Raw genomic sequence first — 25,656 nt, 5'->3', positions numbered from 1 at the left:
TGTTACCCTAACCCCATCCCCTAGCCTCCTAAGTAGAGACTATGCCCTTGCTGAAGCATGGCCTTGGAAGGAAACCTAAATAACTACTAGTACTAATAACCTTATTCTACTCACCCCCTCTAGCTTTACATTATGTTCATAAATTTTTACCTCGGTCAAGTCTTATATTAGGAATTACCTCTAAAATTTTCATTTGTGAAAATTTGACATTTTCAGTTTGTGAGCTCTCACATTGAATTCTCTCAGGAATTAGGATTTTCCTTCATCTTAAAAATCTCCCAAATTCACATACACCCTTGCCTTAGAAATGTGGTTAACAGAATATATCTAGTAATATACATTGTGGCATTCAATCTAATTCTGTTAGCTTTTTTTTCCTCATTGATTTTGTCGCTTGATGAGATATATAACCTATTATGTAAATAGGACACTTGCTCAAAGAAATGTAAAGGAACATTATTCTTGCCTTCTTGTCATGGTAGGAAGCAGGGCAGTCCTAAGGTGGCTTCTCTGCTAATCCTGATTCTCTCTTTTTTTTCTCTCTAGGCACAGTTCGAGTGACAACCGCTGCCCATTTGGCCCTGCTAGTGGCTAAAAATATCTCATTCTTTCCCAGCAACGCGGAGCAGTTTTCTGAGGGCAACATCGATGTGTGGTGGATTGTGCACGACGGGGGCATGCTGATGCTCTTACCGTTCCTGCTGAAGCAGCACAAGGTATTTCAGACATCTTTTTAAAAAGTCTCTCTCCCTTAACTTCTGTCCTGTTCATTAGATAAATTATTCCTCTTTGATTATATAGTGCTGGGGTATAGAATGAGAAGAGTTGGGGATTATTCTTGGTTCTCCTGTGATGTCTAGTTTCAACCTTATGAGAAACATTTTCTTCGTGGTTGATATTTACCTATCTCCAAGTGAACTTACGTAAATTAATTAAGTTTTACATGAACCCTTGGAAAAAATATTAACAAGTAAACACATTCTTTAAAAAAAAAAAAAAAAAAAAAAAAAGGCCACCCCTGGCCAGATAGTTCAGTTGGTTAGAACATCATCCTGATATACCAAGGTTGTGGGTTCAATCACCAACCAGGAAGGACACATATAGTAATCAACCAATGAACTCATAGATAAGTGGAATAACAAATCAGTGTTTTTCCTTCTTTCTGTCCCTTTGTCTCTCTCTCTCTCTCTCAAAATCAATAAAAATATAAAATGATTTTTTTTAAAAAAAAAGACCAAGGTCTCAAATTTTGGAAACCCAAGGGAGTGTGTGCATGTGTATGTGTAACAAAATGAAATTTTAAATAATATAGTCTGTATGCATGGTGTCATCAATATGCTATCTGAATAAAGCACTGCCTTAATGTAGCACATACCATCTTTTCCTTTTTGCCAGGGGTTTTCTTGTTATGAAATTAAGAACTTCTTAAAACATTATTTAATGTGTTCCTTAGTCAGCTCTTGACCTAGTACAATAATGTTGCAAGTAGGAAGCTAGGAACCAACACCCTGATACTAGCAAGATATTCTAGGTAAATGCCTTATGTTTTAAGAAATAGCTCACTTTTGCCTTCTTACATCAGATTTTCCATGTATGTATGGTACTTTCTCAGGTGTGGCGAAAATGCAGCATACGTATCTTCACAGTAGCCCAACTAGAGGACAATAGTATTCAGATGAAGAAGGACCTGGCCACCTTCCTGTATCACCTGCGCATTGAGGCAGAGGTGGAAGTGGTAGAGATGGTAAGAAAGCTGAGTCTGAGATCAAAGAAACCCTCCCTCCCCGCTCCCCATCCTGTCTCCCTAGTACCTTTTCTGGTTTCAGAAATTCTTGAGCTGCAAATGTGTATTAATCCCTTAGTTCCAATACAACCCTAATATATCTATCTAGATAAGTAGACTGTGTATGTGATATGTTTGATGGTTTTTTAATTTTTGACTTCTTCTTTGTTACATAGACCTTAAGTTTCTGTAAGGTTCTTGTCCACTTAATTTCATTGTTTTCATTAATATATTCATGCTAAAATGACAGAGACTTTTTAATAACCTAGGATTATTTTTTTTAAAGGCTAAAGTTTGTGTTTTATATTTTAAGGAAACACATATGTAATGGTTATACTATGGAAATGATTCTCAGGGCTTCTGGATTTCATCTACAATCCACAATACTGTGTTTATGTAGTTCAATGACTAAACAATGGGATGAATCTTAGGTCAATATTGTGATACTTTCTCTGATTTAATTTAGTGAGTGGAAATGAAAATGTGTGGTTCATCCTTCTTTCTCATTTTTGCTTATTGCTCACTCTGCTATCCGTGGCAGCATGACAGTGACATATCAGCTTATACTTATGAACGCACTCTGATGATGGAGCAAAGGTCCCAGATGCTCCGGCACATGCGACTGTCCAAGACAGAGCGGGACAGAGAGGTAAGACCTTGCTGCATTAATCTAATCCTGGCCCTACGAAGTGTGTCACTGAAAGGTATGATACTGTGTTGTTTTATAAGATGAGAGATTCTTTCCTTCTCATTGTATTAGTTATCCCACTATAATCACATTATTGTTTCAAAATAATTGAAAGATGAAGCATGACAAAAATTTGAGTATACAGTCAGAGCTGTGTTGGACCTTCCTCAGGCACAGTTGGTAAAAGACCGGAATTCAATGCTACGATTGACCAGCATTGGCTCTGATGAGGATGAAGAGACAGAAACCTATCAGGAGAAGGTACACATGACCTGGACAAAAGACAAGTACATGGCATCCCGGGGGCAAAAGGCCAAGTCAATGGAAGGATTCCAGGACCTGCTTAACATGCGTCCGTAAGTTTTTCAACTCACCAACTTATCACATACCATAATAGCCCAGTCAGTGCAACAGTTATGACTTTACCAGGATATTCATTTCACCCCAAATCCAGCCATCTTTCTGTGGTTTGCCTGTGGACATCAGCTACCAATTAACATTGTACACAAGCTAACCATTGCTTTTCTCTATACTGTGTTCCTTCTATAAAACAAGCAAACATAGAATGAGAAAACCCAAGATACTAGTAAGGAAATCATTTCGTTCATTATTCATACTCAAAGCAAAAAACCTCTGTATCTCAAATTTTTTAAGGTTGTTGACTATATGCCTATTTTTCTGTTTGCCTTGTCTTTCTTCCCCTTCCCTCTTTTCTCCCAGGGACCAGTCCAATGTGAGGCGGATGCATACAGCAGTGAAGCTCAATGAAGTAATAGTTAATAAGTCTCATGAAGCAAAGCTGGTTTTGTTGAATATGCCAGGGCCACCCCGAAACCCTGAGGGTGATGAAAACTGTATCCTTTTACCAGTAAAGAAAATACTAGCTTGTTTTTTCAGATGAGACTAGGTAACTGTAAAAGTCATTGTCACTTCGAAAATTTCCTTCTTGAGGAGGGAAGACTAAGCCTTAGGCAAGGATTCTTACAAAGCAGTGAGATTCTTCTTACTGGATTAATGTAGTAAGTTCTCTCTGAACTCTAGAAGACTTTTTAGGTGTTATATTTTCAACATTACTTCTAGTATTGTGTACAGAACCCTGACATTCCTGGAGATGGAATACCCAAATCTTTTTTTTTTCAGGCTCTCTGCACTTGCAAAGCCTCTTTCTTTTGGATGTTGTTGGGGGAGAGGCAATTGAAGTGGACCCTCCTTTGAAGGAAAAAAAAGGGAGAAAGGCTCTTTCTCATACTCAGATCCCAGAATTTTTTATGGGGCCACTTCAGCTTGCAGTGGTGTTGACTGGCCCATTCCTATCAGTACTATTAAGGAAAAGAGATTTATAAAAAGGGAAAAAAAGAGCTGGCAGAAAAATTCGACTTGAGCAGCTTCACTTAGAAATTACTTGGGTTCTCTCTAGGAATCCTAAACTGCCCTGTTGTGACCTTTTTGGGGGGGGGGGGGGGGGGGGGGGTTTGCCTTATTTTGCTACATTGTAACATTATTTGTGGGTTTTCCCCATTAAAAAAAACATTTAGAAAAAAATCCTCCAAATGGGGAAGTCCTTTTTTTAAATTCAGTTAGAATTTGCCATAGTCTTTTTATTATTATTCCTACTGAACAATCAATTGTAGCAGCCACTTAGTTTCCCAAAGACTTCCCCTCAATGAATATTCCATGCTCAGCAAAAAACAATGAAAATAGATAAATACATATCTTGCCCACTGTATGTCATGAACTACCACTATCAGTTATCAATCCCTGTAAGTATAATTAGGCCAGATTCCCATCTTTGAGAGTTTGTTTCCCAGAACTGCTTCTGGTACAAAATTCTTTGTCAGGGCTGAGTAAGAAAAACAGAAACTACTCTAGAAGGGATTAAGCGCCCATAAAACCTAATTAGGGAACTAGGGTCTCATAGAACCACTGGAACAGTCTTATATATGCAAAGGGACTAGATCCCTGAGTTAATTCGTAGGGTGAAACTGAATTACAAAGTAGTCTTCTAATTCTGAGTATACAATAATTAAAACAAGCATGTTGATTTTATAGCTTTGTAATCAGATAAACTCTGATTATGATACCAGAGTGTAAAGTGTGCTCTTTCGCCTATTTGTCTCCTTAACTAATTCTGAAGACATGGAGTTCCTGGAGGTGCTCACTGAGGGACTAGAGCGAGTCCTTCTTGTCCGAGGTGGTGGCAGTGAAGTGATTACCATTTATTCATAATCTACTCCTGAATGACTCTGCTTGGCTTCATCTCTCCTAAGGGGCTTCCATCCTCCATGGAAGTGCCAGCTCTTTACTATCATACCAACCAACTAGAGGCCTGTGTTCTCCACACGTCACCTAAATGAACTCTTGATGAGCTGAACCTCAAGAACTTGTGCAACAAAGTAAAAATAGTTCTGCTCTTTGCTCCCATTTGATCTGCTGTCCTTACAGACGAATCAAATATTCCCTCAACATTAGAAAACTGGTCAAGTCCTAAAGCCATGTTTATACCAGTTGAAGGCAAGTTAGAATTAACAAGTTAAACCAGTAAAATGAATTGGCAGAAAGGATACTAGAAATTCAACTAAAGACAAAAAGCAGTAAGCCAGTATCAAAGATGAGTCTCATTAAGTCATGGTTCCTTGATAACACCATGAAGGTAACAGAGAAATACTAAGGAATTCATGGTCAAGTATATGGAGACCTAACATCCTGGCCAGGATAACCGATAGCAAACCGAGATGAAAACTTTTTTGTGCTAATTGTCTTGAGTGTATCCACTGTTCCCCAGGATTCTAATTTTATATTAGGGTACTAATGTACAAAAACTGAAACATGGCTGCAGCTTCTACTACGTCTCCAAAACAAGTTTTTCTCCCAAATGCCAGGTTTAAGTACACATATTGGGTTGTTGTGTATTTCAAATGTTTGTTTCTCAAAGCCCTCTCTCTGTGATTGATTGTAATACAGGCAGTGTTACCATGGAAATTGTTTTTAAACAGTGGAGTAAAAATTATTTCAGGTTCTTTTCAAATGGCCAAACTAAGGAAATTCTAAAGATAGCTATTAAGATTTACTGAAATATAATCAGGTTGCTATGTGACAAGGGTAAAACATACAAGCTGTTATCTAAGAAATATAGATGGTGATGCACACTGACCAATAGGTTCACCTTTGCTTCTCCCTTTTTACACTCTCTGGGTTAATAGGCACAGGTCAAAAATCATAGGAACAAACCCTAAGAAGACTGGCTAAAATTCTTCTCCAAAATGTTTGTTTCAAAGGGGAAATCCAGCAATGGAACTAGAAATTCCTGAGCCATATTCCTTCCATAGTGCCAAAGTTACTGAGATGCTGCTACTCTGCTTACCTGCTTCACTGAAGTGGCATACAGTTGGCATTGGCCTAGCTCAAACTTCTTTCACTACGAATCCTGTGGAATCATTTCTAAAGCCATAGTGAAGACTTGAGGCACTCACCTAAATGCCCAGAGATGCACATATTCAATTTTATTCTTTATTCTGAACGCAGAAACTTGGCTCTAAACCAAGAGATTGTCCAAGCCAATAAATAGTCTGCTATTCCAGTTTTGTTTCAGATGCTTATAGAGTGTTACAGAAATACATACGCAAGCTTAGCTTTTTATTTGCTAATTTACTGAGCACAATACACCTGACTTTCGAGCATAGGGAAATTACCCTGTGTCTAAGTGGTAATTTCGAATATATGAGGTCATTTCTTTTATGGGGTAGGTTATTTAGATAAACTATTGCCTGTATTTATGGCTGCTTTTGAATTTCACTTTATAGACCAGTAGTGCCATTTTTTGATTACAGAATAGGATATGAAGCTTTTGATTACCCAATAGGATATGGAACAAGCTGACCTAGGTGCCAGCAGACTGTTCATTTGACCCTTAGAGGAGAAAACCCTTCAATATGGCTTAAGAAATTTGTTTGTTCCTTTTGCTTTTTTTTTTCAATCTCCAGGCCCAGTCAGGATAACAAAGCAGACAGAACCTTGCGTCTTTTATTCTGCTCCTTCCTGCAGAGGGTAAAAGCATTGTTCACAACTTCCATTGCAACACTCCATTGCTTAGTTGAGGACAGGTTCCCCAGGACCCAAAATATTGAAGATCCATGCTCTAAAGGTCAGCCTGCCTGGAATTCCTCTACATTTACACAGACCCTCTGGCCTAAGCAGTATATTTATATATATATTTTTTCATATATAAAAAGTATGGGCAGAAGTTGGTTAGTTTTAAGTTTTTTGTAGTTGAAGCTCTGTAAGATCTTTTAAAGGGATAAGGGAATTAGTGGCTACTAATAATAGTCCCTACTTCAGCCCCTAAAACAAAATCACTGTTACATGTGAAAATGGTTATTAGGCCAGATTTAAACTCTTCTCTCTCTAGAGCATTTCATGTCTTTCTGTTGCTTATGTTGTTTGTCTGCAAAGTGTCTTGTCTCTTTTAATCACTGCAAATAAAGCAATACTGAAAAGATGCACCTTAGGGGAAGGGGTTTTGTGTTTCAAGAAGGAAGAGAAAGAAAAGACTTCCTCCTGCCTTTTGAATAAGATCCAGCTTTTAAGTCTTAGCTATGACTTTACCAGGGCAGGTTATATGATAACATACATTTTCCAATTGCTGGCCCTCTGCCTTCTATAGCTATCTTAAAAGCTGAAGTTTGAAATGTAGCATCTGCTTGTTGGGTACCAGTTTCCTCTTGGCAGGGGAAAGAAGACCACTTTGTATCTTCCATTGCCTCAGATTCCTGTGGCTCCGATTCCTCCAATCCTCATTCCCCCTAAACGTGTTAAAAATCCATTATTGTGGATATTAAAGTAGCAATTACACTGTAAGTCTATTTATCTGCTCTTTTTGTCTGATTTTTCTTTTCATCATGTATAATCAGAATCCAGCATTAGTTCTCACATCATCTACAAGCATCTCCAACAGAATTTTTATGTCCCAGCTTGTGTTGAATAGAAGTAAAATATTAAGGAAAATATATTTAAGGGAAACATGTACAATTTTTTTTAAAGCACTGTTCTTGACCATTTAATTTATTGAAAGGAGATGCTGCGGTGGTTTTTGATTTAGCAGCAACCATTCTTTTGTTTACATAGAGTTATGGTTTTATTTGTTGTTTTGCTCTATACTGGAAACATAAATAAAGTTTTCTACATTATTTTCAGTCAAGGGTTGTGGTAGTTTCTTTGTGTTTGTAATGATAGTACATTCTTTCTAAGGTGTCTCCTCACCATGGAGAAAAGAGTACTTTTGGTTCTTTTCAGCATGAATGATAACGTTAGGTTTTGATATAGTGAGGAGGAGCCACTCCGTGTAGCCACTGGGTATAAAGAGGGTTGTATATGAGATCCAAATACATAGGTAACAGCTGCTTCGTTCTCAGGCTCACAAAAGCAATCCTCCACCACTGAACTCCATCCTCTAAAACAAGAAAGTAAAATAGGTGAGTGGGAATGAGCAATGAAATAACTTCTTGAATCAAGTACTTAATACATACTTTAATCACAAGTTATTTGATCCTTAAAAAATAACTTCCAGTCCCGACTGGTGTGGCTCAGTGGGTTGGGCGTCATCCTGCGAACTTGATTGGGACACCAATTTGATTCCCTGGGCAACACATGCCTGGGTTGCCCAGGTTCCCCACTGGAGGTGTGAGAAAGGCAACCAATCGATGTTTCTCACATCGATGTTTCCCACATCGATGTTTCCCCTCTCCCTTCCTTCCCTTCTCTCTAAAATAAAATCTTTTAAAAAAGTAACTTCCACACTCCTAATGGATCTTATTTCTTAAGAAATGAGCCCTGCCCTGGTCGGTGTGACTCTTGGTTGGGCGTCATTCCGCAAAGTTGAAAGGCCACCAGTTCAATTCCCAGTCAGGGCACATGCCTGGGCTTGCAGGCTGGTCCCCAGTTGCAGCACACATGAGAGGCAACCAATCGATGTTTCTCTCTCTCCCTCCCTTTCCCTTTCTCTAAAAATAAATAAAATCTTTAAAAAAAAAAAAAAAAAAATGAACTTTAATCCACCATCAAATGGATCATTTATTTACTGTCTATTACAGCAGGCCCCAAAGTTAACTTTTCTTTTGCCTTACCTCAGGGGGTTCAATGAAGGCTAACCAGTCTGATGCATGTGTAGGCAACAGTCCCATAGACTGGCACTTATAAACAGCCAATGCCAAACCCATGAGGTTCCCAATGAGATACACCAAACCCTGAAGGAACTTCTGGCTTGAACTTTCTAGCATCTTGAAAGCTGTTGGGGTAACAAAGTGTCAAAAACAAAATAACTTTTAAAAAAATTATGAGGCAAGCCACATATTAAAATAATATAAATAATATGCACAGGCACATAGTTAAATAGTAAATAGGACAATTAAAAGAACAACAACAAAAAAAAACATGATAAGCACTGTTTTCCCCTCCATGTCACCACCCTGCACACCCTCCCCCTGCTCCTAGCCAAGGGCCATGCCAAGGATTTCTAATACCAGTTTTGCTAAGAATTTGCTTCTAGTTCTTCAAACTTTGGGGAGGGTTATTATTTCAAAAATACTTACTGGCTGAAATGGCCATAAGTGCCTGGATGGGTCGCCAAGCCATCATACACACCATCATAGTAGGAAAGATGGAGATAGTATTGCCTGCCATGTACATGATGAAGAGGTTCATGGGAATCTGTTTGAGGGGACCCAAGGCAATGTCCCAGCAGCGCTAAAACAAAGACAATTTTAACCTCTGATCACTATCTTCAGTCTCACATTTATTGTACCACTGATGTTATAGTCAAATGAACAAAATTCTCAATTTGTGCTTCTGACTGAACGGACACCTCAGTTCTACCACCTCTGGCCTCAATGTGACCACAGGAAGTCTGATCTACTAACAATAAGACATCCTTGTGGACAAAGGGGAAACCTTTTTGCACTGTTGGTAGGAATGCAGATTGGTGCAGCCATTATGGAAAGCAGTATGGAGATACCTCAGAAAATTAAAAATTGAACTGCGTAATGACCCAGCAATTCCACATATGGGAATTTATCCGAAGAAACCCCGAAACACTAATTTGAAAGAATATAAACACCCCTATGTTCACTGCAGCATTATTTACAATAGCCAAGATTTGGAAGCAGCCCAAGTGTCCATCGGTCGAATGGATAAAACAATTATGGGACATTTATACAATGGAATACTACTCGGCCATAAAAAAGAAAATTTTACCCTTTGCAACAGTATGGATGGACCTGGAGAACACTGTGCTAAGTGAAATAAGCCAGTCAGAGAAAGACAAATACCATATGATCTCACTCATATGTGCAATCTAATCAACAAACTAGACTAATAAGCAAAATAGGGACAGACTCAGATAGAGAGCAGACTGACAGGGGCAAAAGGTTGGGGGATGGGATTGAATGAAAAAGAAAAAGGACTCATGGACACAACAGTGGTGATTGTCAGGGGACAGGGATGGGTAGAGATGGAAGAGGGTATAAGAGGGATAAATGGTAATGGAAAAAATACAATAAGAAATAAAGATAAGGCATCCTCACTATGTGTTATATTTTTCCCTATAGGTTCTTCACATGGTATTTTCCCCCACAATTCTAGCTAAAGAAAGGCTTTCCCTGCTCATTCTATCATTGTCCTATGTACAACTGACTAAACAGATAAATCTACACAGCGAGAGATTAGCATTCCTCAATCAATAACTAATAGTACAGACAAATAAGAAACAGAAGGTTTGAAAAACGTTATTAATAAACTTAACCCAACTGACATATATAGAACATTGCACCCAACAGCTGCAGAATTCACATTCTTCTCAAACACACTTGGGAAAACTGACCATGTCTGACCATGGAAAGCTGAGCCATGAAAGAAGTGTCAACAACTCTCAAAGAACTCAGATTATATAAAGCATGTTCTCTGATTACCATTCAATTAAGCTAGAAATCAGTAACAAAAAGAAAACCAGAAAATCCCTTATGAGTTGGAATTAAAGAATGTACTCTAAATAATTCATGAATCAAACAAATTATAATGGAAAATATAAGTATTTTTAACTGATCAAAATACATATTAACACTTCTGGGACATATCTAGAACTCTGAGAAATTTATAACCTTAAATACATATTAGGAGACTAAAAATAAATTAAGCATCTATTTCAATAAGTTAGAAAAAGAACAAATTAAACCCAAGGAAATGAAAAGGAAATAAAAATGAGAGTAGTAATTAGTAAAATTGTCTTTAAATCAAAAAAGCTGAAGGGGTTTTTTTTGTTGTTGGTTTTTGTTTTTTTTTTTAAGATTAAAAACATCAATACTGGTGAGCCTGGTAAAGAAAAATGAATGGAAGATAAATATTCAATAGCAGGAATGAAAAAAGGGACAGCTCTATAAGTTTTGTAAGTGTGAAAGTGATGATATTATGAATTTTAGGAAATGGTTCAATTACTAGAAAAAATACAATTTACCTAAATGGCATAAGAAATTGGAAATATAAATAGTCCTCCAACTGTTTAAAAAAACTGAATCTGTAATTAAGCCCAGGTAGTTTTCCTTGGCAAATTCTAAACATTTGAGGAAAAAAAAAATGCCAATCTTATGCAAACCTAGAGAATAAAAATGAACGCCTTACAACTCAACAACTCATTATATGGGGCCTCATAAATACCAAAAGCTGACAAGGGCATTTTAAGAAAAGTTTATAGACCACTGTCAGACATGAACCTAAAAGCAAAAATCCTAAACAAAATATTAGCAAAGCAAATCTAGCTATATAAAAATAATATTACACCACTATCCACTCAGATTTACTTACATTAAAAGAATAAAAGGCTATACTTGTAAATAGTTTTCTAATGTGTTATTTAAATAAAAGATCATTTGTCTGGAAGTTTAAATATCACATCGTCCATCCAGAACTGTTGTAAAGGAACTATTTTATGATAATCTACCTTTAAAATTAGGCCATTTTAATAACACTTTTACTATCATGAATTATGTTACAATTTGATACTAAGATGAAAATTATCAAAAAATGATAACAGCTCTGTCATTTTCATGTGAAAATCCTTGAATTTCATGAAGCAAATATCATTTAGTATTGAACAATAATAGTAATAAGGCTGAACGGAAAGAAAGTGCAGACGCTGTTCGAGGCACTTGGGAGACAAAATCATGCTCTCGTGGAGCTTACAAGATGAAAAAATAGGCAGTAAAATAAGTAAACTATATCATATATATGAATGACACAGGGAAATATAAAGTGGGAAAACAGGATAGGGAGTGCCATTAGAATAGTCTTCATTAAGAAGGTAACATTGAAATGAGAGAGCAAATCATAAAGGTAGCTGGGAGAACAGTATGCAAGGAAGAGGAAAGAACAAATATAAAAAGCCTGAGATGGGAGTTTGCCTGGCATATTTAAGGACTAGCAAGCAGACCAATCTGACTAGACTGCATTGAACAAAGGGGAAAGTGGTAGGACATGAAATTAAAGATGTCACAAAGGGCTTGATCAATGTAGAATTACACAGAACATTATAAAGACTTTGGTTTTCACACTAAGTGAAATGAGCTACAGAAGGGTTTTGAGTAGGAATGATCTCATGTTTTAAAAGGGTCACACTGGTGCCCTGTCCAGCGTGGCTCAGTTGGATGGAGCATCATCCCGTAAACCAAGGGGTCAAAAGTTCAATTCCCAGTCGGGGAACATGCCTAGGTAGCAGGTTCGGTCCCTGGTAAGGGTGCGTACAAGAGGCAACCAGTTGGTGTTTTTCTTTCACATGAATGTGTGTCTCCCGTTTGCTCTCTCTCCCTTCCCCTCTCTAAAATCATAAGTATGTCCTCTGGTGAGAATTTAAAAAAAAAAAAAAGGACCATACTGGCTGCTGTGCTGGGAACAGACTGCAGGGGGCAAGGTGGAAGTATTTTGAGACAACTTAGAAGTCTACTGCAGAGAGGGACATAAGGAATCATTTGGAGATAAAGAAAATGTTCTCTTTTCAAGATGGTGGTGGTTTCATGGTAGTATACTACTCCTAACACTCATCAGATTGTACTGTTTAAATATCAGCAGAGGGCAATTTTCCTCCCTAAACACCTTTGGTAATGTTGGAGACATCTTTACTTCAACGGGAGAAAGGCACTACTGGCATCAAACAGATAGGAAGTCAGGGATGCTGCTAAACATCCTACAATATACAGTACAGCCCCCCGCAATGAAGAATTAATTATTCAGCCCAAAATGTCAATACTGATGAGAATGAGAAATCGTAATTCAAATGAATGCAATTTACTGTACATAAACTGTAACTCAAAAGAATTGTTTTGTTGTTGTTGTTTTTAGTCTACTGTATACATTTGGGTAAAGGATGCTACTGGCTCAGACCAGGATGATAGGTGAAAGTAATAAGTATTAAGATTTTGAATCTTTTTGAAGGGAAAGCCAACAGAATATCCTGACACATTGGTTGTTTCCTGTAAGGAAATTAGAGTAGAAAAGGATGACTTCAACTGGAAGGCACTGCCATCAATAGAAAATTTTCAACCTACTTTCTTAAGCCTTATGTTCCAAATGTCTTTTGTTTTTCCAATTACTACGCAGTTGTGGAGCTGATATGTAAATTACTGTAACAATCTCAAGCAGTTGAGCTACCAAATACTCAGGATAAGGGGTATTTACAGTAAGACAGTCATATGCTGTCTGGGACAGAAGAGTGGGTGTGTAGGTCAGGACCAGACTAGAAACTACGGCGACACCTATACCTCTGTACCTTCTCCACCAGGATCCGGTCTGTCTCTTGCACGCTGGTATCAGGCACTTGCTTATCCAAGTAACCGACTGGATACAGCGAGTCCCCCTGGCCACCGCCCCGGTCACTTCGGCCCCTAAAGAACCAAACCAAAAAACTAAGGCTGCAGACTCCCACACTTTACATCCCACATTCCCTCTTCCACTCACAGGAGTAAAGACCTTCAACGGCACCTCTACCCTGATGAAAGCAAGCCCTCCTGTGGGTTGGTCAGGCCCCTGCCTATTGGGAAGACTGCAATAAGCATCCTTTGGGCACAAAAACCTCCATGGCAGAGAAGCCGCTAGGTCCCCGGGGGTAGTCTTTCTGCCACCCATCCTACCAGGTTCCATGTCTCTGGGGGAAAGGCATCTCACCTGCTGCCTCCTCCAGGCGCGCTCAGCTCAATGGCCCACTTGAAGCGTCGGCCTCGGTTGGCCACCAGGCTCCCCTGAGCCGTCATGGCAAAAGATGCCTACAAGAAACAGCTAAGATCCTTAGTCTAACACGTAGCAGAGCCTCAGGCCCATCGGCGTCCGCTACAACTAGATCACAGTCCACAAATTCACTTCCGGCGCGTGAGTGTTACGCCACTTCCGGAAATTGGCGGCGGCTGAGCGGAGAGGGCGTGGAGGTACCGCAGGTAACCGGTGAGAAAAGCTGGCAGAACTTGTCTCCCTAAAGGGACTGAGGCGCATACCGTCCTTTCTGAAGAGGGCTGTTTTGTGTCCCCTCACCTCTGAGGTGCACTCCACGGGGCAGAGGGGCGGTCCGTGCTGATTTTGCTTTAGGAATTGAAGCCCAGAAAAGATTCTGGACTTCTACGCTGTCCCGAGAATTACGAGATTCAAATCTCGCTTTAAATACTGGTTTCATCACGGATTGTGTGACCTTGAGTTATTTAGTAGCTTCCGAATATTGAATGTCCACTGTGTTCCAGGAGCTTTGGGTTTATTATTTCTCACAGCAACGCTGCGAGGTAGATAGTTGTTTCCTATATCTGCACGGAAGCTGGGAGGCGGTGTGGACAGGGAAAGGCTCGAGGGCTCGAGATCCAGGTGGCCTCCTTTTGAATCCTGGCTTCATTACTTAATTGTTTTACCTTGGGCAAGTTAAATTGTTTCAAACCTCTTCATATCTAAAATGTGGATAATCTACCTACTTTAAAGGTTTGTTGTTATGTTACGTGGTGTGCTGGCCACATACGCATGATGTGTTTTTTAATGTCATTAAATAATCTACAACATTATTCGTGTTGATTGGGTTTTGTGTTCAGTTGTACGCCTGTGTCATAATTTAACCTATTGGATATTTAAGTTGTTTTTCTGTTTTATTTTTTCTTAAGTTACAGTACTAGAACTGCCATTGCTAGATCAGAGTATGCACACTTTTAAAGGAATTTTCATTTAAAATGCCTGCTAGGAAAATTGCATCAATTTACATTTCACCAGGTGTAAAATTATAGAAACAATTTGATTGCCAATCTGAAAATGGTACCATATTATTTTTTAATTTGTGTAACTTTGACTCCACATTGTTTAATACAGCTGAGGTGGAGGGCAAGGGGAAGGAGTGCTATGACAGCGATTGGGAGGTAAATGTTGGAAAGAGCCTCTTTGGCCAACTAAAGAGTTTGGACTCTTAACAGTGATGGTGATATGGAGACACTGAAGATTACCACCCCCATTCTGTCTGATTTTAGAAATACTGGGTTGACCAAAAAGTCCATTTAGTTTTCTCCATAAAGTATAAAGCACATTTTTCATTTTCACCAATAACTTTATATATTTGGATATTTTGAATATGTCAGCTACCTCCTGCTATTGGTTTCTCATGGGTAAGCCTCTGCTAAACATCTTCCAATGCATAACACAGCCCCACAGCAAAGAATTATTCGGCCAAAATGTCAGTAGTACCAAGAAACTTCACAAACCACTTTTGATATGTTTGATCAATCACAGCACTTTCTCCATATATTGCACAAGTCTTTTTTTTGTGTTTCAGTTGTGTTTTTTACCTTTCTTGAAGTAATAAAGCATAATATGCTAAAAATGTTGCACATCTTCCATGTTCAATATTAAAATGGCTGCACAAAAATTCACTAATTTTGATTTTTTTTAAATGCACGCTAATAATGACAGCTGTCACAATACAGTCTAACAAAATTGTTTTGAATGAAGTTAAAGACAACTAAGCACAACTAGAACCATTATATGGAAAAAACTAAACAAATTTTTTGGCCAACCTAATGTTAGATGTTCATAGAGGACTGCATCAACAAGGCTAGGATGAAGAAGGCTTTTCTTCCCATCAGTCCTTTAATGTATGCCTGCCTATCTGATCATAGGAAGACCCAGCTTATCAACTACTTTTCTTCTTTTTACCTTCCTGCCTTGATTGCATAGTCTCTAGTGAACCTTTGAGATTCATCAAAGTCTCACATAGGCCCTTGCCCTATTAGGCATGCTTCTGTCCCACTATTTTCTGCACAATAGCACCTACGGCATTGCATTATTTGTTGACATCCTCTGAGCACTTATCTCTACAACCCCCCACACCCTACACTAAATTCCTTAAGGGTAGAAACTATATGTTCATTATCTTTGATTCCACAGGATCTTGCCTTGCACATGTAAAGTACTGAGTAATGAATGTTTAGTGAATGTGAGTAAATTAAAAGTGAGTGTACTGTAAGTACATTATGTAAACAAAAATTAGAAGGGAGGGAATACATAAAGTTACATATTCTGGTAATGATTGTAATGCAGTTTTGTCTTGATTTTCAAGCTATTCGAACACTTTAAAACATTGTTAGTTACTTGAATCATACATTCCTTTTTTTAAATTAATTTTTAGAGACAGGGGAAAGGAGCAAGAGAGAAACACCAATTTGTTATTCCACTTTATGCATTCATTGGTTGATTCTTATATGTATCCTGACAGGGGGTCGAACCCACAACCTTAGTGTATCAGGATGACACTCTAACCAACTTGAGCACGTGGCCAGGGTTATATTCCTTCCGTTTTAAAGTACTTCTCTACTTCTTTTTTTAAAAAAAAACCATACCTGAGTCAAAATTTCTTTGGCCTTGGTAGAGTATTCCAGGTCTTTTATTCCTTTATCCTACGAGTTCTTATGGTGTTATTTCCTAAACCATATTCCAGGGAACATGAAGATACTGTGACAGAGCTGAAAAAGGGTTTCAAGGTCAAGTACCGCATATTATATTCTGCACATACACTCCAGATTCTCCGTACTATTAGCATGATATTAAAATTACAAGAAATGATTCAATAGAATCTCCTTTAATTTTGCTTCCCAATTATCTAAATAAGAACCATCATCTCTTATCACATCTGTTAATGTCCAATGGAATCAAGGTTCCATAGAACACTTGCTGTATGCTACAATTCAGGAGAAAGATGAAGGAACTCTACAAAATTCCACTTTTTAAAAAAAATTATAAGAATGTCATTAGAAATAATCCTTTATGGAAATGGAGTCTTAACTTGGAATTAAACTTTTGAGGATTCCAGTTTTTGTACAAATTTTGTTTTCCCAATAAAATTAAGGGAAACAGATTCTAATCCTGACTCCAAATGAACTGAGTCACTTTAGGTTTGGAAATCTCTTAATTTCTTCATCTATAAAATGAGGGATTTATGCTAGATGACTTCTAGGCTTACTTCGAAAATGTATTTCTTTACACATTTTGCATATTCATATGTATTCATAGAAAAAAAGACTCAATAAACACATAAAGGAGAAAGGAGATTTCAGATTACTTTTTTTGTTTTTTAAAAATTGTGTTTATTTTTAGAGAGAGGGGAAGGAGAGGGAGAAACATTCATCAGTTGCCTCCTGTACACACCCCGATCAGGGATTGTGCTCACAATACAGGCATGCACCCCAACTTGGAACCAAACCCGTACCCTTTGGTCCATGGGACCACATTCCAACCAACTGAGCCACACCGGCCAGGGCAAGTACCAATTTTAGATTTAGAAAAACATAAATTTTTTATTTGTTACTTATTGAGAGAGAGAGAAACATTGATTTGCTGTTCCACTTATTTGGGCATTCATTTGTTGATCTTGTATGTGCCCTGAGGATTGAACCTGCAACTTGGCGTATGGGGATGATGCTCTAACCAACTAAGCTACCTGGCAAGGGCTAAATGTTTTTTTAAATGTAACCATGTGTGGTGATGGATGTTAACTAAATTTATTGTGGTAAATATATATACAGCGTCAGGCAAATGTAGGTCTACAATTGAGTATGCAAAACACAGTTTATTCTTGTTTTACTATTTAGTGTATTTTTTCATATGAACAACTGTAAATCTACTTTTGCCCCACACTGTATATACCAGTTACATATCAAATCATTAAGTGGTACACCTAAAACTAATTCAATGTTATATGCCAATTATATCTTGATTAAAATTTAAAAAGAAAAATATAATTTTTTAATGAGGTAGCATTGGTTAATAACCTAAGTTTCAGGTGTACAACATAATTCAGTACCTATATACAATATAGCATGCTCACCACCCAACATCTAGTTTCCATTTGTCACCATACAGTGGCCTCCTTTACCCATTTCACCCTCTTCACCCCAGTTATAACATGACATGATTCTAAACCTAGAAGCTTAATGGTTCTTTGTCCTGAATTCACATGAGATTTCACCTTGGGAGCTCTTAAAAAATACTGATGCCTGGGCCACACCTTCCAATGATTCTAATTAATTGCTTAAGGTGGAACATGGGCAACAGGATTTTTTTTATAGCTCTCCAGGTGATGCTGCTGTGCAGCAAGAACTGAGAACTACCAACTAGAGCATTTTGTTGCTTTAAAATAACAAGGTTTGAATTTACACAAAGTAAGCAATCAGTTTTGAGAGCCTCCTATATGCCTCCCACTGTATTAAATTTGAATTAGAAAATAATGCAAATACTGAAATTGTAAAAATAAATGTTAAACTTGGCTTACTTTGTGCCTTTGAGCAAATATTTTAATTAAATTGTGAGAAGACACATCGTGATTCCGTAGGTCATAACAGTTGTCTTGTTTGACTTTTATAATTTGTGCCACCTACAGAGTTTTTGTAATTGTTTTTGTATCTCACCCCTCCCCCAAATACACACACCTCTTTTTAGGAGTCTAAGAAGCAGACAAGTTCTAATACTTCATGCCGTTCTCTTCAGAATAGTTGCAGTTGGATTGAAACTTGAACAAGGAAATTTTCTTTTCAAGCAACCAGATTTGCAAGACTAGATTCCTCTAAAGGAAAAAGAGAGAGAGCTTTTATACATATGTTTTAAGTTTTAAGTCTATGCCATTTAAAAGTCTGTAATAATCCCATTCAGCTATCCTCACTGGTTAGTGTGCTCTAAAAGCTTCTAAACCTTTTGACAGACAGCTTCAGTAAATTAGGCCGCCATTGAAAATCCCATTTATTTGTGTTATTTAACTACACTATCATTATTGCCTTCTAGAAAAGGACCATCTTAAACTATTTTATTCATGATGCAGTTTATTCCATGGCAGTAATGGGATCTTAAGGGGAAAATTTTCATTCATTTTGTCTGTTTGTATTTTCAAACTTCTTTGGTGAAAAAAAATTTTTGTAAGATCATACCTTGCTAGTTACTGTTGGGTTTCTGAATCATTTTGATGTGGATTACAATTTTTTTCTTTTCGATTTCTGGTTCTTGGCTCTGCACACTGAACCATTAAGGTGCTGGGAGAAGATGTCGGTTAGTAATAATACCATTCTTCCTTAGCAATTAACTTTTTTTCATTTCAGGAGAACTGTTGTGCAATTCACATTTTAACAAGTTCCCATTAGAGCACTTCCCTCCAGCACTTGCTTAGGAAGCTGGGAGCATTGCCATTCCCACAGGTCCCATTAAAGAATAAGGATGAACCATAGCATGAGTCACAGTAATATATTACTGATGGCCCAACATGTTTCTTCAAGCTTGGTTACTTTGGATTCATTCTGGTAATTAATTTCAGCTGTCTTGTAAGAGTTCCAGGCTGTCTCTGCATCAAGTATCTGAATGACCAGTACAGGTCCTTTGTGGCATTCTTTCCTATGTGCTAATTTTTTAAAGCCTCAATTGGTTCAGGGGTAAAGCATTGCTTTATAGCCTGGGTTTTGTGCTTATTTACTTGTTTGGGAGGAGAATTTTTATGGACTTAATGTTTTGTCCTCCCAAAATTTTTATGTTGAAGCCCTAACCCCCAGTGTATTAGTATTTGGGACCTTTGGGAGGTGCTTAGAGTTCCATGAGGTCATGAAGATGGGGCTCTTACAATAGGATTTGTATTCTTAATATGAAGAGACACAAAAAAAGTATATTATTATCTAACCACTATTCTGTACACCTGTAACTGATACATAATATTGAATATAAACTGTAATTGAAAAATGAAATTTAAAGGTCACTAGAAAAGAAGAGACACAAGAGCTTGCTCTCTCACTAACCCTGTTAGGACACACAAGGAAGTGGCTGTCCCCAAGCCAGGAAGACAACTGTCACCAGGGGCCAAATCAGCCAGAACCTTCATCTTGGACTTCTCAGCCTCCAGAACTATAAGAAAATAAATTTCTGTTTTTAAGCCATTGAGTCTATGGTATTTTGTTATGGCAGCCTGAGCAGACTAATGCAAGGATGAAGTTGGATTCAGAAGAACTGAAGAAGAATATTAAGTACCTTTTGGTACTTGAAAGATAAGATGACCTTAAAACCTATACATAAATGTAGGGTTGTTTAATTTATAGGTGCTTATTTTGTAAATGGAAACATACTAGGGTTAGCTTAAGTGGGGAATAACAAGTAATAAAAGCTGCCAAACTCAAATCCTAAACTTCCAAATATTTGTATGAAAAGTTTAATTTCCTAATTGCTATGATTGATTCCTTTAATAAAGTTATTTTTTTTAATTGGGTTAATTACAAAAGAAGGGCATTTATTGTATAAAATGGAAAATACAATAAAATCAAGTAAAGAAAAATCCTGTCATGCCCCCCATAAAACTTTTTCAGGCATTTTGATTTCAATTCTTACAGGTGGTTTTGATTTATATTTAGACTTAGTTAGCATACTAATGTAGTATTAGTATAGACTCTAGCATAGACTTATTTAGTATTTTACAACACAGTATTTCATGAAGATCCATATTTTTATTTTTTAAAAAAGGGTTTTTCTTAAAAAAAATATGACTAAATTTTTATTTCAGGTTTTTTTGTTGTTGTTTGTCTCTTACAGCTCTGCCAGATGTTTAGGTTCTGTTGCTTTTATACAGCTCTGGCTGTGACCGTGAGTCTCCACTCCTACCCAACATCCACCCTCCTCCCCACCCAGCCTGCAGCTGGACCACATCCCTTTCTTCAAGACCCAGACTAGTCCTGCTACTCTTTTTAGATTAGAGTAATTGTTTAGAATATGTATGCACTAGATAAATCTTGCTTTTAGATACAATTAATGTTAGTATTTTAAAGGCTCCGGAAGTGCTATAATAAAGAGATAATTTGTTAATGCAGCAGTTACCAAACTTCTGTGGCCAAGGATGCCTTTTTCTTTTTCCCTTTTTCTCTTTTCTTTTTTTTTTAACTATCAACATCTTGTATAACTAGTGTTCTGAAGAACACAGCTAATTTTGGTTAAGAACTCAAGCTAACTTAGGTTCAGACTCAATTTTGTTACTGCAAGAGTGGTTTTGCCTTGAAGTGGACGTAGTTGATAATGTTCCTAGTGCTCCCATCTCCTGAGGCTGTCTACCTTTAAGTCCCCTTCCCAGGGACATTATCCTGCTTTTAATAATTATTGACCTCCCTATTTCATTTCCTTCCTGTTTTCCCACTGCCCTTGAACTCCTCTTTACTAACCCTGTTTGTTAAGAGGCCCCAGTAGTACTGAACACCCTAAGCAACTGCATGATTAGACTTATTTTGGGTATGGTGGAACCTTTCAAATACCCTGTACTGATTAGCAGGCCATCACAGTGAGTCTGTCTTCCCAGCATTGTCCCCACCTTTGGGAGCTTGTCCTGAATTTTTCAGTTTAGGATAATTTTTTCCAAAGCAGCAGCCCACAATATTGTGTTCTCTCTCTCTGGGGGTTGGAGGGGCGCGGAGGGAAGGGGGGAGTATTGAATAGATATAGTTAGGGATTGGGGATGTTTTGCAGAGAGAGACAAAATTGCTGTGCTAGGTACTAGTGTAGTGTTTTACATAAGTTACCTTATTTTCCAACATCCCCTGAGAGAAGAGCACAAAGGCATTTATCTAGGCTTTTGACAGAAGTGAGCCGTGCTCCAAAGCTAGTGTTCTTTCCACTCTAACATGCTGCCCTGTACCTTCGTCCACTTAGTGAGTGTACCCTAATTGCAGGTCATCTACTTGGGGGAGGGGGAATGTTCTCTGGGGATTCAGAATAGAAGATCTACAAATAGCAAATACTGCCACCTGCTTCTCAGCTGTTAAGATGTAACAGAGCTGCATCAGGAACAAAATGTTTTAACAGGAGGATCCCCTACCACCCAATACTCCCCACTAACTCCTACCTTCCACCCCCCAAAAAACCCCAAGCAAACTACTGCTTCTGTTGAAAATCATACAGAATATACATATTGCCATGGAAATCTGTCCCTGGTACAGCATTTGTGGAATGAGAATAAAACTGAGTTACACGACAATGTGTACACTGTGATCCCATTTGTGTGTGTGTGTGTGTGTGTGTGTATTTACAAATGTATGGAAAGATTCATCCACTCGTTAAGAGTTATTTTTGGTACAATGCGGGTGATGGTTGGGAAGACATTAATTACAAGGGGTCTTTTTATGTATATTTGTTTCTGTATTTATTTTTTACAACCAGCTTGTATTATTTTTTATAATTAAAAAAAAAAAACATTTACATATTAGGGAAAAAAAGCAAACTGCTTCTGACACCAAGGAGGGCATCAGTACTGTGGTGGTGGTTTAAAAAATCATGAATCTTGTAAACTAGCAGTGAGATTTGCTCATTTCCATTGCTATTGCCTTATCTGAAATGTTCCCTACTGCCATTAATTACTTCCTTCCATAATGAGCACAGGAAGCTGGGGAAGGGAAGAGCAGAAAAAGAGGGATCAACTTCTCACCTTCACTGCCAAAATCAACTGCCTGGAACTTTCCAAAGGCTCTGAAGCTGAGCAGTGAATTTAGTTACTTATGGAATGGATGAGCTCTTGCAGTCTTTAGGTCTCCTGAAGCATTGTCCTTCCTCAGCGTGGCCTCATTCTGAGCAGATGAGAATGCCATACACTGCAGCAAATGCTGTGGCTCCCTGCACCTTCACCTGAACTGTAACAGTTTCATCCCTAAGACCCTTGATATCAATCCTCCCTCCCTCCTACTGGCCATCTTGCATCCTAGTGAGAAATTAATCCTTCTAAATTTCTGATTTAACTCTGTCACTTCCCTGTTCAATGCCTATGCCATTTGTTTTTTAAGTTTCAACTGCCATTTTTATTATGTGCACTTATACTGGCTGACATGGATTGACCTACATAATATGATACTTATTATATAGGAGCTTACAAAGTTATAAGTAGGGTATTGACTCACTGTCTCATTTCTGTTCTTAAATATAGCCATTTGCATAGTAAAATATCTGAGAAAATATATTTTCAAATGGAAACAGTGCCTGTCCATGAGTAATAGATTTTCAAGGGCTCTTAATGATTTTTTTTTTCTTCCCAAACACCTTTACTTGATCATTTCAGATCTTTACAACCTGTCAGATAGCTACATACCCTTCCAGTCTTCACTCCTGCTACTCTCCAGAGCTTGTTCCATTCCATCAAATCAGGAGAGACAGTGGTCCTGGAGCTTAACTGCACTTTTCCCCACTGTTTAGAACACCCAGCCTGACAAAAATCCTGTCTAGCTTGTCAGGCCTAGCTCAAACCTTCTTCCAAGATCCCTCCGCTTACTCTCGAAGAAATGTATGTGTGACTTTGCATGAGAGTTCTTTTTTCATGCTGGTGTTTATGGTATAGGGTTATTCTATACACCATCCTGAATGATGCCCATACCCCTAAAGAGATGGGGCATGGAGCAGAAAGGCTGACTCAGTTGCCTTTCAGACAGATGGAAGGAATGTTTCAGGTAGTGAGAATGAAGGAATGAGGGAATGGCCCCAGGGCTAAGCTCCCTCACAGACTGTCTGCTGTAAGGTCTAGCCATGAACCACCTTTCTATGTACAAGGACTGGTACAGGGATAATAAAAATATGTTTGGGCTGCACTTTTTTATCCATCAAAAAATATTTAAAACCTTCCCCTGGCTGGGTTCAGTTGTTTGGAGCATCGTCCCACACACACAAAAAGGTCGTGGGTTCAATTCCCCATCAGTGCACATACCGAGGTTGTGGGTTTGATCCCTGGTCAGGGCACAGACAGGAGGCAACAAATTGATATTTCTCTTACATTGATGTTTCTCTCTCTCCCTTCCCCCTCCCTCCATCCCTCCCTTCCGCCCTTCCTCCCTCATCAATTAACATCCTCAGATGAGGATTTAAAAAAAAAAAAAAAAAAAAAAGCTTGACTGAACTGCAAGGGGAAAAAATCAACTTTATTGACTGAAAAGTGTCAATGAAGAAAATTGAGCCATGGCTGGTAGGGCTCAGTGAATTGAGTGCCAGCCTGCAAACAGAAAGGTCATGAGTTTGATTCCTGGTCAGGGCACACGCCTGGATTGGGGGCCAGGATCATTGGGGGCGTGCAAGATGTAACTGATCAATGTGTCTCCTGCACATCGATGTTTTTCTCCCTCCCTCCCTCCCTCCGTCCCTTTCTTTCTAAAAATAAAATCTTTTTTAAGAAAAAAATATTGAAAAAAAAGCAAGAAAGTTGACCTGCATTGTCATCACTAAAATGGTATATATTTCAAAAGTAGCAATATAAAATAGTCATTTAAAAATTTTCCACCTTAAATTATGTCAACACTTGGCAATCTCCTGAGCCCTAAGGGCCAGGGCAGCTCATCCACTGGGGTAAACCTCAAAGCCTTAGGCTGCAGATGAATCTGCCTGATACAGACACTGTGTCTTCAGAAGCTCTAGAAATGAGAACATCAAGATTCTCCTCTGGCCTTCCGACCACCTCGGGTCTTATTTTAGCAGAGATACTTCTATATTAACATAGCAGATTTCCTGAGCCTCAGGACTCCATTATTTCTTTGTCTTACCTCATCCTCCAGCATCACTTAAGGGTAAGTAGTCTTACACTTTTTTTTACCTTCTTCTGGGCCCAGTACAGTGTCTTTTGCATAGTGGGTCATCAAGAAATTCCTGTTTATGATGATGGTGATGAAGAAATAGCTTGAGAGAAAGTTACTTCACCCATGTATATTGAATTTTATTTTCTTTAAAACAGCACACCTACTTAGTGGAAGTCATACTCAAGAAATGTTCTAAGTTGCACACACCTAGAACCCAGTGCTCCTGCTTCCTTCACTCACCCTTCTGAACTCTTTCAACATTACCACCTGTTAATAGGTGTGGCCCCACACATAGACATGTGCCTTCTTGCGCTTGGGTATATATGAGAGTCTTTCATAGACATTGCTTATGCAAAACATATCCTAAAAATATTTCTCCCACAAATTTAAAGTAGTGCCTGAAATTTTCACCATTACTTAATTTTTTTTGCAGTAAGAATGAACCCTGTTACTAGGGAGGAAAAATACACTTATTTTTACCTAATAACATCTTAAGTCTAATTTGTTTATCTGCCAGGTCACCCATTGCTTTGAATTTCCACAGCATTTAGAATATACACTTTTATCATTACACTCACCACAGTGTATTAGAATGATCCCTTTCCCTGTTTGCCCAAGCCAGTGTGAGTTCCTGCAGGCTATCTCAAGTACCTAGTAAAGTGTCAGCATGGTATAAAGTAGACCCTCAAAAATATTGTTGTATCAAACTTAACCAACTTGTTTCTTAGGCAAGCTCTGGAGAGTTCCGTAAGAAGTGCCTAATAAGGTGAATCAAAGGATGTAGAGTCTTGCAGTAAGGAAAATTTCCATCAAATGCACTACTTGATTGGCTTCTGCAAGGGGTGAAAAGCCCACCAAAGACAAACTTGACTCCTGTCACAACTTGGTTAATCTTGACCAGTGGTTAGACTTTGAAGATGGGTAGACTCTGCCTCCACTGAGATAAAGAGAATTACCATCAGTAATTAAAAGTATGTCAGGGACAGACCAAATTTAACCTCGTACTTGAGTATACCCCATTCCAAGGAGGCTGAGCCTGCTTCCTGGGGACAGGGTATGCATCATACATATTTCTTGTGTTCTTA

The 25,656-nt window shown here is 38.3% G+C and overlaps 2 protein-coding genes across 6 annotated transcripts in view; one reads left to right on the top strand and one right to left on the bottom strand.

Annotated features, from left to right (window-relative positions):
- SLC12A6 (solute carrier family 12 member 6) overlaps positions 1-7,357 on the top strand; it is an 88,668-nt gene extending 81,311 nt beyond the window's left edge. For all 4 annotated transcript variants that reach the window (XM_054565627.1, XM_054565628.1, XM_054565629.1 and 1 more), the window contains 6 exons: positions 547-716; positions 1,613-1,744; positions 2,325-2,432; positions 2,643-2,827; positions 3,192-3,325; positions 4,606-7,357. In XM_054565627.1, coding sequence (XP_054421602.1) covers positions 547-716; positions 1,613-1,744; positions 2,325-2,432; positions 2,643-2,827; positions 3,192-3,325; positions 4,606-4,697 — 821 coding nt within the window. In that variant the 3' untranslated portion in view covers positions 4,698-7,357. The remainder of the gene's footprint in view (positions 1-546; positions 717-1,612; positions 1,745-2,324; positions 2,433-2,642; positions 2,828-3,191; positions 3,326-4,605) is intronic.
- A 139-nt stretch (positions 7,358-7,496) lies between these two features.
- Positions 7,497-13,860, bottom strand: EMC4 (ER membrane protein complex subunit 4). 2 transcript variants are annotated; one of them, XM_054565631.1, is made up of 5 exons: positions 13,671-13,860; positions 13,276-13,390; positions 9,056-9,209; positions 8,591-8,751; positions 7,497-7,917 (listed from the first exon to the last, which is right to left on the bottom strand). In XM_054565631.1, the coding sequence occupies exons 1-5, from the start codon at positions 13,754-13,756 to the stop codon at positions 7,882-7,884; spliced, it is 552 nt and encodes a 183-aa protein (XP_054421606.1). In that variant the 5' UTR covers positions 13,757-13,860; the 3' UTR covers positions 7,497-7,881. The 2 variants fall into 2 exon arrangements, with proteins under 2 accessions (XP_054421606.1, XP_054421607.1); XM_054565632.1 differs by lacking the exon at positions 8,591-8,751.
- Between the last annotated feature and the right edge of the window lie 11,796 nt (positions 13,861-25,656).

This window comes from Pteronotus mesoamericanus, unplaced genomic scaffold (genome assembly GCF_021234165.1).
Source record: "Pteronotus mesoamericanus isolate MK-2021 breed Mesoamerican mustached bat unplaced genomic scaffold, CSHL_Meso_final contig_164, whole genome shotgun sequence".
Lineage (NCBI taxonomy): Eukaryota > Metazoa > Chordata > Mammalia > Chiroptera > Mormoopidae > Pteronotus > Pteronotus mesoamericanus.
Note: the sequence above shows the minus strand (reverse complement) of the source record. Positions and strands in the feature narration are given on the sequence as shown.